Source organism: Galeopterus variegatus, unplaced genomic scaffold, assembly GCF_000696425.1.
Source record: "Galeopterus variegatus unplaced genomic scaffold, G_variegatus-3.0.2 Scaffold9745, whole genome shotgun sequence".
In the NCBI taxonomy this organism is placed as follows: Eukaryota; Metazoa; Chordata; class Mammalia; order Dermoptera; family Cynocephalidae; genus Galeopterus; species Galeopterus variegatus.
In genome coordinates this window covers 22,642-42,949 of record NW_007735856.1, presented here as the reverse complement: position 1 = coordinate 42,949, position 20,308 = coordinate 22,642, and the positions used below count along the sequence as shown (strand labels likewise).

General features: G+C 45.0%; 1 protein-coding gene across 1 annotated transcript; it reads left to right on the top strand.

Annotated features, from left to right (window-relative positions):
- Window positions 1–19,643: 19,643 nt before the first annotated feature.
- SMIM17 (small integral membrane protein 17) lies at window positions 19,644–20,016 on the top strand (the record flags this gene model as incomplete). The annotated part of the gene is made up of 1 exon (XM_008593850.1): window positions 19,644–20,016. A coding segment is annotated over exon 1 (324 nt), but the record flags the coding sequence as incomplete, so codon positions are not given.
- Window positions 20,017–20,308: the final 292 nt, after the last annotated feature.

Sequence of the window (20,308 nt, the reverse complement as noted above, 5' to 3'; positions counted from 1 at the left end):
TCCATAATTTCCACTCTGAATTCAGTGCTGCCCTGCTTTGGCTCAGGACCAAAGTATCACCATCGCCTGGGAGCAAGTGACAAATGCAGAGCACAGGCCCCTCCCCAAGATGGGCAACTTGAAATCTGCTTCTGGTAACAAGAGTCCCAGGAGATCTGTGGGCACAGAAATGTTGGCGACACTGATTCGGCCATTCTAAAGCTAACAGAGAATATTATGGTAGTAGCAAAAACAACCAGCACTCTGAACACAGAACTCTGTGCCCAGAACCCTGTTAGCTCCCTCCATGTAACAGCTCCTTTATTAGCAAGTGCAGAGGTCATGAGGCAGGACTGTGACAGGGGCGGTAGATGAAAGATAGAAGGGCTGGGGTGGGGGTGGGAGTGGAGCAGGGTGACCGTGCCCAAAGAAGGGGAGAGGAGATTCAGTGGGGGGAGTGAGGGTCAGACCGTCGCAGGGCCTTGTGGCAGCAGTGGGGACTTTGACAGTGGGGACTGGGCCTTGGGTGCCACCTCCACAGGCAGCCCCCAGGCCCATGTTGGCCCACTGAGGTCCCCAGAGCAGTCAGTGGTACCCATCTCATTATCTGGAGAGCATCAGGTCCCATCCCTGTCTCTCAGATTGTGGCACCTGCTCTGGCAGCTGCGCTTCAGTGCCTCTAGTTAGCATCTGTGAGAGAAAGCAATGGGGACTCATGCAGGAAGATGCTGGGGCAGAGGCAGGTGGGTGGCATGAAAATGCAGGGATTTCCCTCCGTCGTGTGAGTGTGGGAACATGGACTCAGGCGAGGTAAACCTCTGGTGGTCAAGCACACATAAGAGCCCCAGGAGGTACAAAGACATGCTCAGGGGCAGCAAAAGAAAACACACCAACCACAAATTTTCCAATTCTCTCCAGCTGGCCATACAGTGTGTGTGTCTGTGTGTGTTTGGTGGTGTGGGGGAGTTCCTCCGGGACCCTCTCCTTGGGCTAGAATAACTCACAGAACTAAGCGAAACACTTTCCTTACTATTACTTATTATACAAAGTACAACTCAGGAACCGCCAAATCCAAGAGACCCATAGGGCAAGGTGTGCGGAAAGGCACAGAGCTCCACGCCCTCTCTGGGTGTGCCACTCCGTGTTCATCAACCTGGAAGCTGTCCAAACCCCACAGTTTAGGGTTTTGATGAAGGTTCCATTACATAGGGTTCACTGATTACAGCATTGGCTACTGGAATTCAACCTCCAGCTTCTCTCCTCTTTTGGAGGTGGGGCAGCGGAGCTGTGGAGCTAAAGGTTACAAATCTCTAATCAGCACTGGTTTCCCTGGTCCCCATCCAGAGGCTATCTAAAGTGCACGTGTGAGCACCCCCTTGCCCCACCAAAGTCCACGCGTGCAGATCTTTCCCATGCACAGATGCACACACAGATGCCTGCACGATACCTCTCACAAACATCTCGTAACACACCCACAAAGGCCTCTACACGTGAGTCACACTTAGGCACACACAGAATGACACAAGCACACCCAGGCCACCCGGCTTTGTGCTGGCAGGCACACACGCCGAGCCATCCTACACATTTGCACACTGTAGAGCTAGGGCTGGGTCTGGAGCTCACAGACCCTTCGAGCCCATTCACAAACCCTTCACACGCAGGTCTATGAGCTAGGTAACCAGCAAAAATGTCCTTGGAGCCTTGGTTGCAGTAGGAATAGTCTTTATTCAGCACACACAACACTATGAGCTAGGCAGTACAAACAGCAATTCAAAAACTCCACCGCTACTGGCAAAGTCCACTGGAAAACCGAGCAGCTGCCAGCAGAGTAAACATGCTCTATTTTTAGACGCCAGCTCTGATGACCAACTTCTGCCTCACAAACTGAAGAAGACACAACAGCAAAAAACGAAAAAGACGCACGGGTGCACATGCGCACTAACTCTACCCACACAGCTTGTTTACAAGAAATATGCTGCACCACCCTCAACCCGACCTCAGGCGAGGGGGCCTGACTAAATTATCCTATCTTCCCCCCACACACCCAGACACGCATACGTGGGGTCAAACACCAAACACCCAGGAGAACGAGTTTCATACGAGCTTAAAGTCAGTCACACATGTGTGTGACTACGTGTGTCGGCTCTTTTACCTGCCTGTAATCCTGCCATCGACGCCAACTGTCCAGCTAGGGCTGGGTCTGGTGCTCACAGACCCCTTGAGCCCATTCACGGACTGGGTCACAAACCCTTCACATGCCAGGCTGGATCCCAAGACCCCTCACACGCAGGTCTATGAGCTAGGTCACCGGCAGACAGGTCCTTGGAAGCCATAGGTTGGCGAGCAGGGCCGCTGGGGGCTGACGCCTGAGGCAGCCAACGCCAGCCAAGCCTGCGCCGGGCAGGCGCACTAACTCCACCCACACAAAACTTATTTAGAAAGAATGCGCCGCACCACCGCCTACCGCGCCTAAGGGAGGGGGCCTGATTAAATTATTTATGTTCTCAACAGTGTGACATGGTGTAGTATACAGAGATCCTCAAACGCATGCAGACACGGGCTCAGTTACACACGCTGCTTTACCTGCATGGGCACACGCGACCCCACTGGAGTGACCAGGTGCAAACACAGGGACACCCAAGATAAACTCACATGCAAAGTCCCACACCTGCACGGACAGGCACGGCTGAGCCACAAACACACACAGACACGCGCACACTCGCGCGTGCGCATACCACACATCAGCGTCCCCGCTTCCCTGGGCCACCTCTGAAGGTCCTGGGCAGTTCCCGCCGAACCTGGTGGAATCGGGACAGCTTCTCCTTGGTCTTCGGACCTCCCCGGGACGCGGCGCTCCCCAATACCCCTCCGCCCTCAGTGGCGTGGGGGATCCAACCTGCCGCTGCCGCAGAGGAGATCAAGCGCCCAGGCCGGCGCGGACTGCGCCTGCGCGTTGGATGACGCGAACCGCTCGCTGCTCTGAGGAACTACAACACCCAGAAGGCCGTGGGAGCCAGACTGTACAGCGACTACAGGCTTCTGGGTCCCCTGGATCATCAAAACTACAACTCCCGAAACACCTTGCGTCGCAAGCGAGGGGTCCAACGGTCACAGCCTCCTGTGGTGCTGGCTTGGAGCTTGTTGGCCCGAGGTCAGCTCACCACGGCCTGCGTGTGGGGTGGTCGGCGTGGCCATTAATACAGGGGTACGTTTCTTTCTCAAGATAGAGGGCAGAGTCCACAGGCCTAGAAGGCATATGAGGTTCAGAGAGGCCAAGTCACTTACCTCAGGCCAGACAGCTCAGAAAGTGCGTTTGCAATCTACACTTTCCACACTGGGGATTTAAAAAAAAATTTTTTTTTAAATCTGAAGTAGTTGATGCTGAATCAGTCCAAACCAAGGAAAATAACTCCATGGACGTAGGTAAATAATTATAATAAATAGCATGTACATGGGATTTACTGTTAGTCAACCATTATTATTATTATTATTTTTTTTTAAAGATGACCGGTAAGGGGATCTCAACCCTTGACTTGGTGATGTCTGCACCACGCTCAGCCAGTGAGCGAACTGGCCATCCCTATGTGGGATCCGAACCCGTGGCCTTGGTTTATTGTTATAAGCCACCAAGGTCTAAATTTTTGTTTCTGGTTCAGTTTAAATGTTAATGCTTATAAAGTAGCTCTTACTTATTCTCTATGAACTGTGTTGGGAACTTCAGAAGACTGTGGCATTTTTTTTTTTTTTCTGAAGAAAGAGTAGTCTTTATTAAGCACACACACATGTGAGAGCTACTGTGGCATTTGTGATCATTAAAATGCTTTTTTTTAAAAAAAAAAAAAAAAAAAGATGACCAGTAAGGAGATCTTAATCCTTGACTTGATGTCAGCACCACACTCTCCAAGTGAGCTAACCGGCCATCTCTATGTAGGGATCCGAATCCTTGGCCTTTGTGTTATCAGCACCACACTCTCCCAAGTGAGCCACGGGCTGGCCCCACTGAAAATGAGAAGGGACATTTTCTTTATAAAATATTTTTTCTTTTTAGGAAAAAAGCAGGAACTGTTCAAATGCTGGTAAGTACCCTTTGACCAATATCTCCCATTTCTCCCACTCCCCCACCCCTGGTATCCACCATTCTACTCCTTGCTTGTATGTATTTTTAGATTCCACATGTCAGTGAGATCATGCAGTATTTCTCTTTTTGAGCCTGACTTATTTCAGCTAGCATAAAGTCCTCCAGGTTCATCTATGTCGTTACAGTTGAAAAGATCTTTGTTTTATAAAAGTGAATAATAGTCCATTATATACACATACAGATATACATACCACAATTTCTTTATCCATTTATCCTTTGACAGACACTTGGGTTGTTTCCATATCAAGTGGCACAAAGTTGCACTTATGTAGGATGAACGACTCTAGGGACCTAATGTGCAGCATGATGACTGTAGTCAATAGTGTAGTTAATACAAGTACCATATTGTCTGTTGGAAATTTCTTTTTTTTTTCCTTTTTGTCTTTTTTACTGACCGGCAACGGGATCGCAACCCTTGGTGTTGCGCCCGCACCGTGCTCAGCCAGTGAGCGGGAACCGGTCTCCACATGGGATCCGAACCCTCAGCGGGAGCGCCACCACGCTCCCAAGTGGCGCACTCTCCAGTGCGCCACCGGGCCGGCCCATCTGTTGGAAATTTCTAAGAGTAGATTTCCAGTACTCTCAACCCACATGCACACAGACATACACACATACACATACATTTCACTGTGTATAGATATATCAAAACATTATGTTGTACACCTTAAATACATACAATTTTGATTAAAAAATAATTAAAAAGTATTTTCTAAATATTTTTCAGATTTAACTAAGATATGTATTTATAATCATGTTTTAATAGTATTCTTATTAACCTTAACTACTTTAATGCATTTTTTGTTTCCTTTTTTGTCTTTCTTCGTGACTGGTAACGGGATCGCAACCCTCGGTGTCACGCCCGTACTGCGACCGGCAACAGGATCGCAACCCTTGGTGTCGTGCCCACACCGCGCTCAACCAGTGAGCGGTCCGGTCTCTATATGGGATCCGAACCCTCGGCGGGAGCGCCGCACTCTACCGAGTGCGCCACCAGGCCAGGCATAGTATTCTTATTAACCTTAACTACTTTAATGCATTTTTAATCTTAGAATTTATAAGAGGAAGTTGGTACAATTTACTTGTTAATCTTGAAAGATATTTTTTAAATAACTTCAAATCAGCATCTGATAATATTCTTTTTAAAGGATTTATGAATGAACACTGCTCTGTTAGCATAAATTTCCTTTTTTACAATAAGAGCATTATCTGTGACTGTTTAAAAAAAGACAGGAAAGGATCTTTCTTCTCAGGCATATCATGTGGAAGGATCATATGGAAAAACACTTTATTATTCTCATTTTATTATGCTGTGGTTTAGAAATTCAGGCTGGGCACAGCAGGGAGGGCTTCTTTGTTCCATGATGGGACTTCATCTGAGTGGCTTGAACAGCTGGAGGTGGCTGGGATGACTCAGTTGACCATGCGTTCTTCCACACATGGTGCGTTTTGGGCTGAATAGACATCTCCGTGGATCTAGCTTGGGCTTCCTCACAGCATGGTGGGCTCAGAGTAGCAGAACTTCTTATACGGTGGTACCAGGCTTCAATAGGAGTAATCTTGGAGCAATTCGCTGAGTGCAGGGTTATTTGTTGTACTGCGGTATCATGACAATAGCTGACTGGGATAGAGGAAGTGTCAGGAGATGGAGCTGAGGAGGAAGGCCAAGTAACATAGGTTCTTCTGGGCTCTGTAAAGAAAGGTTTCCTGAGGGTGGTGAGGAATCACTCTTGTGCTTTTTCTTCTTCTACACCTGGAAGAGTCTGCATTTATTATACTGTGTGTCTGAGCCTGGTATGAATGCCGAGCATTGTTTCCTCTAATCTTTTTGGGTATTTTTTTGGTCTGGGGTCATTGCTCAGCTGAATGCTCCAGGAGTGATGTCTGAGGATCTCTGGAGTTCTCTGTGCAGCACTCTCCTCTCCAGTACTCGTTGCTATAAACTCTGACCACTGTGGTCTCCCTGACTCTCAGCTCCATGTCTTCAACTCAGAGAGTCTAAGGGCTCTGGCTAGGTTTCTCCCCTGCACCAAGACCTGCAAACTCTCATAAGGCTGTAAACTGAGGCAATTGTAGGGCTCCCCTTGTTTCCCATGTCTCAGTAATCACTCTCCTTTGTCCTGATGTCCACTGTCTTAAAATCACTATATTTTATATTTTGTTCCTTTTATAGCTGTTTCAGAAAGGAGGGAAAATGGTCCCTGTCACTTCATCTTGGTCAGGAGCAGAAGTCCATGGGAGGTGCTTAATTAAAATTAGTCTTATGCACAGAAAACGGCAAATACAATTTTACTAAAGAAAAGCAGATATAGTCCAAATACATAGTAAGGAAAATATTATTACTTTTTGCTTTAATGACCTTTAGTGGAAATAGTGATTATTTTACTTTATCTTTATGCTTAAACATTTACGTAGACTTATTCACCCTTGTTGAAATGATGAGAAGGGATATTTTCTTTAAAGGATGGACAATGGAACAAACATTCCTTTGCTTTATAAATGATTTTTGAAATATACAATGCATTATTATGGACTGTAGTCACTCTGCTGTGCAATAGATCTCAAAACTTATTCCTCCTGTCTAGCCAAAACTTTGTACCCTTTGAACAACAACTCTCCATTCCTTCCTCCCATCCCCAGACTCTGGTAGCCTCTGGTAACCATCACTGTACTCTCTACTCCATAAATGCAATATAATTATGATTTGTCAATTAAAAATATAAATACAAAATAAATATAAATTTTAACCACTTTCTTTAGAAAGCTATTACAGATTGAACTATGTCTTTCCCCTCTTCTCCCAAATGTTATGTTGGAATCCTAACTCCCAGTACCTCAGAATGTGGCCTTACCTGGAGATAAGGTTTTTATCAAATTAAAATGAAGTCATCCGGGTGGGCCTTAATCCAGTATGACTGGTGTCCTTACAAAATGGGGAAATATGGACACAGAGTCAGACACACACAGAAGAAAGACAATGTGAAGAGCTACAGAGCGAAGAGAGCTGTCTACAAGCCAAGGGAAGAGGCCTGGAACAGATTCTCCCTCACATCCCTCAGAAGGAACCCTCTCTGCCAATACCTTGTTTTCAGACTTCCAGTTTCCGGAACCCTGAGACAATAAATTTCTGTTGTTTAAGCCACACAGTTGTTGGAAGTTGGTTATGGCAGCCTAGAAGACTCATACAGAGGCTATAAACAGCACCCGTGTTTTAATTAGCTGTGGGCCGGCAACTTGGACTGGGTTGGGCTGCGTAGTTCATCTACTTTTGCCGGGGGCGCACTCATGCACCAGTGGTGAGCTGCTGGATGACTGGGGGCTGGCCCGTCTGGAATGGCCACAGCTGAGATGGTGCATATCAGCTCCACGTGGTCTCTCATCCTTCAGTGGGCTAGGTTGGGCTTGTTCGCATGGCAGCTGGGCAGGGTTCCAAGAGAATTAGTGGAAACCGCCAAGCCCCTTGAGTCCAAGGCTCCAAACGGACACATTTTCACTTCCACCGCAATCTATTGGCCAAAGAAAACTATGAATACAGTCCATATTCAAGGGGTGGGAAAATGGACACATTACAAAGGGAGTGGGCTCAAGAAAGGGTGGAAAATTAGGGCCATTTTTGCAATTGGTGACACACACATACACACACATAAATACGGTGAATCGGATACAGTCGGTGTGTATAATAAGAATCACTCCCCTATAAAAACTGCAAAGATCTTTCAGCGACTCCTCAAATGATGTTATTTCCAGACCTTTCCTATGATTGCCAGCCCTCTTCAGGTACAATTATGATTGTGTTAAAATTTATTCCCAAGTATGATTAGAATCTGTTCCTAATTGTTGGGAAAAAAAGGTCTGGGGTTGGTATGTGCAAAAATTGCACCCCTCATTTATTTAGCCAATCCTTAATTGAAGAACACTTGTGTGATTTCCGGATCCTTGCTGTAATAAATGATGTTGCTGTAAACCTCTATTTTTTTCCTGGTTAAAAAAAAATAGATGGTAATATAAATAGAACAGGGAGTGGTCTCAGTCAGGATTCTCCAGAGAAACAGAATCAATAGGAGATATCGATGTACCTATATCTATATCCATATTTACATCTATATCCATATATCTCTATATAGTTGTATATATAGATAGATAGAAATAGATCATGTGAGCTAGTTCTTTAAAACAAATGTGGCTCTCTTATACATATGTAAAATCTCTCTCTCTCTCTCATTTATTGAGACATTGACATTTATTTTAAGAAATTGGCTCATGATTGTGGAAACTGGTAGGTCCAAATTATGTAAGGCTGGCCAGTACTGGAAATTTGGGCAGGAGTTGGTGTTATAGTCCAGAGGCAGAATTTCTTCTTCTCTGGAAACCTCGGTTTTTGTTTAAGGCCTCCAACTGTGTTAAGGCCTCCAACTGTTTGGATGAAGCCTTTGTACATTACCAAGAGTACTCTTCACTTAATGCAAACTGATCATAGATGATAACCACATCCACACACTTCCTTCACAGCAACACCTAGATTAGCATGTGATTGAATCAATCACTGGGTATTAGAGCCTGGCCAAGTTGACAAATAAGACTCCCCATAGCAGGAATCTGGGAATGTGAGTAGGAAGTGGGTGTGTGAGAGAGAGAAGTGAGGAAGAGAGATGAGACAAGTGTTGGTTCTAAGTATAATCAGAAAAAAATACCAACTCTTTTTTTTTTTGTCCTTTTTTGTGACCGGCCGCACCGCACTCAGCCAGTGAGCACAGCGCACCGGCCATCCCTATACAGGATCCGAACCCGCGGCGGGAGCGCCACTGCGCTCCCAGCACTGCACTCTCCCGAGTGCGCCATGGGCTCGGCCCCCAACTCTTATTTTACAAAAAAAAAGAAAGCAAAAGGAAATACCCTAAATGTAAACCCTGATAAATATTATTTTATTCTTCAGTCACCTGCAAAGATTTACCAGTATTCATTGTACAGATGAATAAATTAGTGTGTGAAGCTTCTTTGAGTCACTTGAGGGCACTATTGCATCACAGAAAGAAGAACAAAACCTGCTCCAACAAATCCGTTTTCTTAAAAAATAGGGCAAAAAAGAAGATTCCAGTGGGAGGCTCCAAGATCCAGGGGGAAAGGGCAGTGAAGAATCATTCTAAACCAGATTGAAGTCTTCAGCTCTGGGGGCCCAGGAAATGCAGTTTTAGATACTTCCAGGAGTAGTCCTTGCCAAAGGGCTCCTTGGAGCACAAGGAACATGCTTGAAATTACACATATTCCTGAATGCAATTTTGTAACAGTGAAAGGTATTTGATTTTCTAAAGGACACCATTGCCTCTCCAGAGCCTAGATCTGTGGTGTAGGAAGGTAGAGGAGCTAGAAGGTTGTCATGAAGATGGTGGGGATGATGAAGGCATCTGTTGTCCCTGCATGTCACTTGCGTCCAGCTGCCTGCATCTTCATGGAACATTGTCTTTAACCCTCACAACATTTATCTGATGTGGTAGTGATAAAGTGTCAGGGTTTCTTTATGGTTAGCGGCCCTTCCACCTGTACTGGATGGGACAAAGGTTCGAATCCAGCTTCCTTTACCTCATAGCTGAGTGTTCTTGGACAAGTTACTTAATCTCTCTGTGTCTTACCTGTGAAATGGGTATGACTGCTTGTAGAGAGGGAGAAAGGAGTTGACTGGCTACGACAAAGCTACTGTGAGGCTAATGTCTTGAATCCTGTTCACAGCACCAATTGTCTAGCTCTTAATCCTGTTTGTGATGCCAGTTGTAAAGCTGGGCGACCACGCTAGTTGTCCAGGCTCGTTTACCTGCCAGTAATCTTGCACTGACTGGGCCAATGGTTGAGCTAGGGCTGGGTCTGGAGCTCCCAGGCCCCTCAAGCCCATTCACAGACTGGGTCACAAACCCTTCACATGCCAGGCTGGGTTGCCAGACCCCTCCACACCAGATCTAGGTCACCAGACCCCTTCACACAGAACTATATGCTAGGTAACCAGCCACATGGTCCTTGGCAGCTGCAGGTCTGGAAAAACATGGCCACACAGGGCAGGTGCCTGAGGCAGTAAAACACCAGCCAAAGCTGCGCCATGTGGGAGCACTCCACCCACACACAATGTTTACCAAACTACTCTGGACCACCTCTGAGGGGAGGGGAGCCTGACCAAATTGTTCCATTTTCCCCAACAATCCACCCCTTCAGGGTCCCTCACCGTACAATCTACACATCCAGAATCTTCCACAATGTTCCCTTAGTGAGGATAAATGACCCTTAGATTTACATAACCTATTGTCCATTCAATATACCTTAAGGCTTGCGGTTCTGTCCTTTTAACTGTCAGCTGCATATGTCTGGTTAGTAGTCACCATTGGTTTGATCCTCCATGCAAATCCCACAGTCATACCCATGGGCAGTTCAATGCATATTCAGCAGGCCCACACGTCGATCACGTGACTCTGGTGCAGTGCCTGCAGCCAGAACACTTAGCCAAGACATCTGCTTCATCATTTCCTGAACTGGCTAAGGGGAAGTGTCCTGTGACATGGAAAAGAGTTACTTCTTTCTCATGCCCCAATTCCCATAACTTTTGCCACATGGCTTGTCCCCACAGGGGATGGTGGCCTACCATCCACCACTGATACTTCCACGTAGAAATCCAAAGGGTTAAACCTTTGTACACAGCCCAGCTGTCAGTACAGATGGTTAATGGCCTAGGTTCATTTTTTTTTATCACCATCCATACTGCTCTCAATTCAGCCCACTGAATGCTTTGCCCTGTACTGTTTTCATACCACATGGTATCTGTTAAGGGCTGGACCTGTCCACGATGCTGAAGGTCCCATGCTAGAGCCATCTGTATAACAAGCTTGCTCTGTGATAGGTCCCTGTCCCTCATGGAAAGGTGTAGCCTCCAACTCCAGGGGTAACGGTGTGTCAAAGTTTCCTCCACAACCTCTACTTGGCCTAGCACAGTTTGGAACTCTGGACAGAGGACTCATTGAGACAGTGCTTCTTTGTTCTATATATGCTCCCTATTTAGACAGAGTAAGAGTCTGAGCTACACCCTTTTTAGGGCTGGTTGTCCACGTTTGCAGCCAACCTATTATGGGGAATGTCATCCTTACTAGGACTTTGGCAGTTCCTGTGATAGCTTCAGTAGCCATCAAGGCAGAATACACAGCTGCTAACTGCTTTTCTATTAGGGTGTAACACACTTCAGCACCCTTCTAGAGCTGAGACCAGAATCCTACAGGTGTGCAGAACTGGTCTTGTCTCTAGCCACAACCCCCATCCTAACCCCTCCTGTGTTATATGTACATCTAACTCAAAAGGCTTAGTGGGATCAGCCACTTGTAAAGCCTGTACTTGCTGTATTTCCCTTTTTGTAGCCTGGTAAGCTTGTTCTACTTCCTCAGTCCAATCCCAGAGGGCTCCTTTCTTTGTTAATGCATACAGTGGGTGTGCATTTGGCCCATATGGGGTACAAAAGCTCTCCAATACCGCATAAGTCCCAAAGTCTGTATGCCTGTATCTTATCTATAATAGCTTCTGGGATGACCCATGTCTTACCTGACTAGAACACTCCCAGGAATTTGACTGGCAGCCCAGTTCCTTGCACTTTGTCTGTGTTCACAGCCCACCCACATTGTTCCAAACGACTTAGCAGCATTGGAGCTTCCTTGGTTAAATCTAAAAGAGAATCAGAGGTTAGTAACATGTCATCGGTGTAGTGAAATATTGTAACCATGCTGGGCCTAGTCCACTTGGCTAGGTCCCCAGCCACCAAACCATGACAGATGGTTGGGCTATGCAGATAACCTTGGGACAATACTTGAAAGGTCCACTGTGTTCCTACCCACGTGAAGGCAAACTGATCTTGGCTGTCAGCTGAGATTGGAACGGAGAAAAAAGGATTTGTAAGATCCAATACATGATGATAAGTCCCCAGATGAGTTGTCAGCTGATCCTTCAAGTTATGAACTGAAGGCACAGCTGCATGCAAAGGAGGCACTACTTTGTTTAGTTCTCAGTAATCTATAGTCATTCTCCAGGTATCATCAGGCTTTTTCACTGGCCATACCGGAGCATTAAATGGGCTCTGAGCCAGATGAATAATACCAACTTTCTCTAATTCCAATTTAGTAGCACCTATCTCTGCATGTCCTCTTGGTAAGTGATACTGTTTTACATTAACTACACATCTTGGGTTGGATAACACCTGTGGGTCATGTTTAGCATATCCTCATAACACAGGCTTTACTGTTTGTATCTGCAGACAAAACTCTCCAACTGTTGTTTGCAGGTACAAACCATAAAGTACATCCATACCCAAGATGTATTCAGCTACAGGATATATATATACAGTATATACATGAGGAGGTAATCTTCCTATGTCCAATGGCAATGACACAGCTTTGACCTCAGTAGTATGTCCCCCATTGCCATCTATACGAACTGTGGCCCCTGGAAAATTATCTGGATTGCCGTATATCAGGCTACATTCTGCACCTGTATTCACCAACACCAAAACACGCTGCACATTCGTCCTTGACCAATATATTGCCAATTCAACATGAGGCCTCCAGTCCTCGCCTGCCCCCAAAAGATGAGTACCTTGGCCTGCTCCCTAATCAGAATGGAAAACTTCATCCATCTCCTTGGGAGAAACCAAAAAATCCTTAAATCCACTGAACATACCTTGCTACCTGTTTCCTGACATTTGGTGAAATTTGCTGTTCAGGGCACAATTGCTGCCACAAGGCAAACAGAACTGCATTTGGCTGCTGGTCAATTTTCTTTTTATCAATCCCTGCTGTAAGCAAGTCAAGCCACATCTGCTTATGGCTAGTGCTAGTCTTGCTTGGTCACTTTAGGATAAAGTTCCGATTATTTCTTGGGCGTTTGGTCTTAGCCACCTTTTGGACCCCTTTTGCTTGTCTCCTGTCCTCTACTTCACCCAAGCTGGCTATCATGGTCGTTACCTCATGTATAGGATGATCAATGCATGGGGCCAGTATGGCCATCAGTGACCCAAAGGACATTGATGGGGCATTTTGCAGTACTATGTCTCTCATACTGCCTGTAAAATTCTTTTTTTTTTTGTTTTTTTTGTTTTGTCCTTTTTTGAGACCAGCTGCCCCATGCTCAGCCAGTGAGCACACTGGCCATCCCTATATAGGATCTGAACCCGCGGGCAGGAGTGCTGCTGCACTCCCAGCGCCGCACTCTCCCGAGTGTGCCACGGGCTCGGCCCCTGCCTGTAAAATTCTTTTTTTTTTTGTTTTTTTTGTTTTGTCCTTTTTTGAGACCAGCTGCCCCATGCTCAGCCAGTGAGCACACTGGCCATCCCTATATAGGATCTGAACCCGCGGGCAGGAGTGCTGCTGCACTCCCAGCGCCGCACTCTCCCGAGTGTGCCACGGGCTCGGCCCCTGCCTGTAAAATTCTTTTTTTTTTTGTTTTTTTTGTTTTGTCCTTTTTTGAGACCAGCTGCCCCATGCTCAGCCAGTGAGCACACTGGCCATCCCTATATAGGATCTGAACCCGCGGGCAGGAGTGCTGCTGCACTCCCAGCGCCGCACTCTCCCGAGTGCGCCACGGGCTCGGCCCCTGCCTGTAAAATTCTCATCGTCCAGGCCACAAGTGTCCATATTAAACATGGACTGTCGCATCCCCAGCTCTCAAATGATTTGGACCAGCTCAGCATACATTTGCCATTTACTAACAATCGTGGGCAGTTCTCCAGCATTCGCCCACGCGGTTCAGGCAGCTGCATTCACCTAGTCCATCAAGGAGTGATTACCTCGTCCAGGTGCATATCTGCAGCTATTTTGCAGCCATTGCCTCAGGGATGGGTGCATGGTGATGGAGACCAATTTCTCCACCTCCTCACCAGAGCACATTACACTATCTGCCCCTAGGTCTCATAACAGCAACAGCCAAGCAGCCAGGGTCTCCCCATGTTTCTGCCTGAATTGTCTCCCCAAGTCAACCAGTTCAACCTGGGTGTACGGGACATAGGCAGTGAACTGGGCCACCTGTGGATCACCCACCGGTTGTCTATATGGCCCAATAGGCTGCTCATGCCTCAATTTCTCATGCACAACAGGTCGTGCCTGGAGATGCACAGTTTCCCCCAACTCACCTTTGGGTTGGTCGTCTTCCCTGGTGTGAGGGGCAGAAGTGGCCAGTCACTGCACGTCATCCTCCAGGACATTTATCCATGATTCCAATGACTCTGCTTTCTGCCTTGAATCTGCCAGTAGCTGCACATCATCTGCCAACAACTCTGCTTTCTGCTTCAAATCTTGATCAACTTGCAGCACAGTGAGCAGCAGCCAGGCTCCAGTCAGCAGAAAACTGGCCACTGGGCACCACGTGCTCAAAGACAGCCACATTTCTTCCCCCTCCCAAGGGGTTTTCTGCCATAGTACGTGTTGTATGCTGCCTTTCAGTACAGTGTGCAGCAACCAGGTCCTGGTCAACAGAAAGGTGGCCATAGGGCACAGCATACTCACAAATAGCCACATTTCCTCCTTCTTCCAAGGGCTTTTAGATCCTGTACCTGCTCAGAGTCCTGTCACAGGCCACGCCAAATGTGGTGTAATCCTGCCTACTACACCAATTTGTCTGCCTATGACAAACCAACTGTGAGGTTAATGTCGCGAATCCTGCTCACAGTGCCAATTGTCTAGCTCTTAAGCCTGTTTGTGATGCCAATTGTAAAGCTAGGCAACCACGCTAGTTGCCGTGGCTCTTTTACCTGCCAGTAATCCTGTACCGACTGGGCCGATGGTTGAGCTAGGGCTGGGTCTGGAGCTCCCAGACCCCTCAAGCCCATTCACAGACTGGGTCACAAACCCTTCACATGCCAGGCTGGGTCGCCAGACCCCTCCATGCCAGGCTGGGTCACCAGACCCCTTCATGTAGGTCTATATGCTAAGTAACCAGCCACACAATCCTTGGAAGCTCCAGGTCTGGAAAAATGTGGTCGTGCAGGGCAGGCACCTGAGGCAGTAAAACACCAGCCAAAGTGGCACCATGTGGGTGCACTCACTCCACCCACACACAGTGTTTACCAAACTACCCTGAACCGGCTCTGAGGCAAGGGGCGCCGGACCAAATTTTTCCATTTTTCTCAATAGGAGTTAAAATATGTGACGTTGGTTGTCCTAAGTACTTATTTTGTTGGAAAATATAAATGTAACTTTCTTATAAACCTGTTTGTCCTTGAAATTATATTTGCCCACTGCATTAGTTTGAAATAATTTTCTCACAGGTCTGCTTTGTTCTTGAAGTAATAACTTGTCCTTGAAACTATGTTTGCTGTAAATCACTGCTTGCTCTTTTGGCTTTTGTAACAAGAGCTTATCTGCACAAACCACATATGCTGGCTAAAATGCTGAGAAAGGAAAAAAATATGTAAAGAGCCCAGGAACAGTTCACCTATAAAAAGCCTTGTCAAACCTAGGTTCGGGGACCAGATTTTCAGAGCAAGAACCCATCTGGCCCGCTAGCACAATAAACTCTTGGCTCTCTAGCTCTCAGAGTGTTGGGTTGCTTCCTTGCTGTCCATTTTCTACAACAATTTCACCTAAGGTATCACTGTCATAGAAAAAGAAACAGAGTTATTTTACCAAAACAGGTCAATAACTAGGCCAATTGTAAATCAAGATATAATGATATGGGTTTCAATTTAGAAAGCTTTAATGGAAATAGCCGTAGGCATACTATCAATGCCAGGACTGGTCGAGGCACTTTAAATGACCTTCAAGGGGCACCAAAAAACTTAGTAATCAAGATTAATCATATTTTAATGCAGTATTTTAAAAAACAAACAATGAAAGTTTTAAATAAAGACAAAATCAGGATCAGTGGGTTTTTCCTCTTGTCTGTGGTACCAATCTGCTGCAGCATGGCACTGCAGCCCATCAATATATGTTGATTTTAGCGTTAAAAGGGGTGAACATACTTGACTGGTGTTACTGGAATTACTAATTACTCAGAAGGAGGTCATCAGAAGTTCCTAAAAGTTATTTCCGTCAGAAAATAAATTATTTGTTCACAGCTTTCTTACCTATAGGTAATGTTTTTATGAGGACCTACTGTGTGCCCTCATATATCCATGTGAAACATGTATTATATGTAATAGATTATATATTAAAATATTATGGTAATATCATATAATAAATTAATATATAGTATGTTAATATATAAATTATATACATATGATTTGTTTGTATAATATAAAATACATTTACAGTACATTTAAATGTGTACTATACACTTTATATAATACATATTATACCTTTAATATACAATTTATATGTTATATGGTGTATAATACACAAGACATTATTTCTTTTACATATACAATATATTAATATATCTTTTAAATATATTCATACGTAATTATATTTAATCTTCACAATGGCCTTCCAAATGACATGTGATTTTCCACTGCCATCTCACACAAGGGGAAATTGAGACTCAGAGAGGTTGGATGGCTTGTCCAAAGTTCACAGTTTGGAGATGGAGGAGTTGAGGTTGATGCCCGTGTCCACTGGAGTCTGAGGCCCATCCTGTCAACTGCTGTCATGTAACCAGCCCTCCTGGACAGCTGGCAGGGTAAGAGCCCCCAGTCTGGAGCCAGCTGCCAAAGTTCAGAGCTGGTTCCCTATGCTTCAGTTTCCTCACCTGTAAAGTGGGGAGAAAACAGTTTCTCTCTCCTACGGATGTTGTGGAGGTTACAAGAACTACTGTTGATAAGGCACTGAGAAGAATGTTTAGCACGTAGTAACTGCTTATATGTTCATTAAAAAAAAGCATTTTTTTTCTTTTCATAATTTGATGAGTATATATGAGAGTATTTCAATAAGTTCCTGGAAAGATTCATACTGTCTTTTAATTCTATTTTTCCACAAAAGTTTTGAAGTATCCTCAGATATGTGTGTGTGTAAAATGGAAGTTTTGTAAAACATTACAACTGCCAATGAACACTGCTATTTTTCAAATTACTATTTTGGTCTATTCTATTTTATTTCCTTAACAATATGCTGGTCATAATAAATGGGACTGATTACATAGACACCGATAAAATCCATAGGGACAATACCAAATGCTAGCAAGGATGCAGAGAAACTGAATCGCTCATACATTGCTGGCGGAAATGTAAAATGGTTGCATCCACTCTGGAAAACAGTTTGGCAGTTCATTGTAAAACTAAATATGCAGTTACCATAAGATCCAGTAATCACACTCTTGGGAATTTATTTCAGGGAAGTGAAAACTATGTTCACACAAAAACCTGCACAAAAATGTTCACCTCAGCTCTGTTCATAATATTTAAAAACTGACACAACCTAGATGTCCTTCAGTGGGTGGATGATTGGACAAGTCATGGTTATCTATCATGTAACAGTAATTGGCAATAAAAAGAAATGGATTATTGATACACCCAACTTCTTGGATGACTCCCTGGGGAATTATGCTGAGTGAAAAATGCTAATCCCTGAAAGTTATATATTGTATTATTCTATTTATATAACATTCTTGAAATGATAAAATTACAGAAATGGAGAACAGATTAATTGTTGCAGAGATTAGAAACCACGTGGGGGTTGGGAGCTGGATGTAGTTATGAAAAGAGAATGTGTGGTATCCTTGGGGAGATGGTCTGGTTTGTAGCTTGACTGTGGTGGCAGAAACATGAACCTACATCAGTGATAAAATTGCCTAGAACTAAACACACACACACACACACACCCGTAGGGACATATGAACAAGGTTGGTGGATTGCATCCATGTTAATATCCTGTTGTGATCTTGTGTCCTAGCTTTCTAAGATGTTACAACGAGAAAACTGGGTAAAAGGTACAAAAGATCTTTCTGTAATATTTCTTACAAATGAATGTGAATCTCTAGTTATCTCAAAATAAAAATTTAATTTTAAAAATGCACTACTCTGGGCTAACCAATGTTCTTAAATCAATATCCAACATAGGAGAAATTTCACTAATAATGAAGAAGATGATGGTGATGATGGGGGTGCTGGTGGTGGTGGTGATGATGGTGATAATGATGATGGTGGTGGTGATAATGGTGATGGTGGTGATGAAAAAACATGGCTAGTCCTGCCACATTGAGATGCCAGTTGCAGATATTTGCCAATAAAAATGTGAAGCAGAAATACAAACAATTTGGAATGGGTGGAGGACTTAAGAACAAGTTTGAGGGTGTGATAGCTCAAAGACCAAAGAATCTCAGAAGACCAAGAGGGAAGCAAAATTTTCTGAAGGGAAAAAGAGATAGAATGCCAAGAAAGGAGTAAAGTTTAATTTGAGAGTTGAGGGACATTTTTGTCTCTCTCTTTTCCTTGTTTGCCTATCTAAGCAAGCTCCCAGGTGATGCTGATGTCCACAAATCACACCATGCATTGCACTGGCTTGGTTTAAGCTCCTATGATGAAAGTTTTGCTGTCATCATCCTCAGTGTCTGTTGCTTTAATTGGCTGTCACAAAAATGGTACAACTGAATATTGGAAATGTGAGAAGGAAGAACATAGTATTCCAAATGTCTGGTTTGGACAACTGGGTGGATATTGATGTCCATTTGTTGAGTGAGATGTAGGAAGTGAAGCTAGAATTGGAGCAGTTTGCAGGGGAAGAAACACAAAATTCAAATCTGGATACACAGGAGGACTGAGTTGTGAAGAGATTGGGCATTACTTTTTTGGCCACTGGTAGAGAGAGCTGTTGTCCAATGGTCATGAAGGATTTGGGAAATATAGTGTAGTCATGAGGTAGAATTCAGAATGCTACTGATTACAAGAGTCTCAATATTTTCTTTTCCATTTCCCACCACCCTCACTTATAATCTTTGGCCCCTAAGTCACTCAGTGTCCCACAATCTTATTAGAGATTGAGAAAGATGATTCCATTTGGATCTGGTCTTTCAAGCATATTCTAAGTCTACATGACAACCACAGACATATGGTCTCTAGGCTTCAGTCCTTCCTTGAGTCCTAAATGTTTCTGCAGTCATTATTAACCAAGAGAGCTTAGCATTACATCTCGATCATAGAAGAGTGCCACACACGTATTTAAAATAAGGAATTTCAGGTTGGCCAGATGCAGAATGAAAGTATTAAAGAATATTTCATTTAAAATTAGACGTTTCACTGCACGTGGGATATCCGTCTTTCCCCCCCTTTTTTTTATGACAACTAAGGAGAAAGTGGGGACTGCAGGGCCTGGTGGGAAATTCTCTCTGCAGCTAGAGGGATTCTACAGGGTTATTCTCTCTTTCTAGAACCTCCTGGCTGTATGCTTGCGGATGTGGCTTGAGTGTGTGTGTGTGTTTTGTGTGTGTGTGTGCCTGTGCACAACATCCATTATTCCTTTTCCTGCTTTACACTTATTCAGAACACTTACCATCATTTGTTCCCTGTCTGTCTCTCTTCCCACTAGAATGTAAACCACATAAGGGCAGGGATCTCCAATTTGAAAACTTCTGTATTTCTGGCACTTATCATAGTGCCTGGCACCCAGCTGGCACTCTGTAAGTTTTCATTGAATGACCCAATGTCTGTCAGTCCTCAGGTTCTGAATCTTGTGCCTGGGCAACCAGACAAGACCCTGGAACAGGAGGAGAAGAAGCCTGTCTTAGAAGCTCCACCTCCTCCTAGGGAGATGCAGGGTGAGAAGCCTGAGCAGACACGGGGGCTGTTGGAGCTGGAGAGGACCAAGACACTGCTGCCTCAGGAGAATAGGGCCTGGGAGAAGCCATCCCATCCCACCTTCTCCAAGGACTGGGAGGCTGTGGAGGTTGGGGCCTCAAGCTGTGACAGTGATGAGAGAGGTGAGGGGGCAGGGGTCCCGTGGGGGGTATGTGGATCTGGGGGAAAGGTCTTGGCAGAGCTCCAGGAAAAACTAAACGTTCATTCCTTCACTCATTCACTCAGCAGGTATTTATGGAGCGTGGTGTCAGTCAGCTTTTGCTGAGGAACAATTCATCTCAAAACTTAGTGGCTTAAGGCAACAATAATTTATGGGCTCACGATTCTGTGGGTCAGCAATTTTACCTGGTCTTGGAGGACACTTCTCCTCTGCCTTTGCCTGCACTTGTTCATGCAGCTGCAGAGTTGGCAGGGAGGTCGGTTGATCTCAGATGGTCTAGCTCACACGTCTTGCTGGTGCT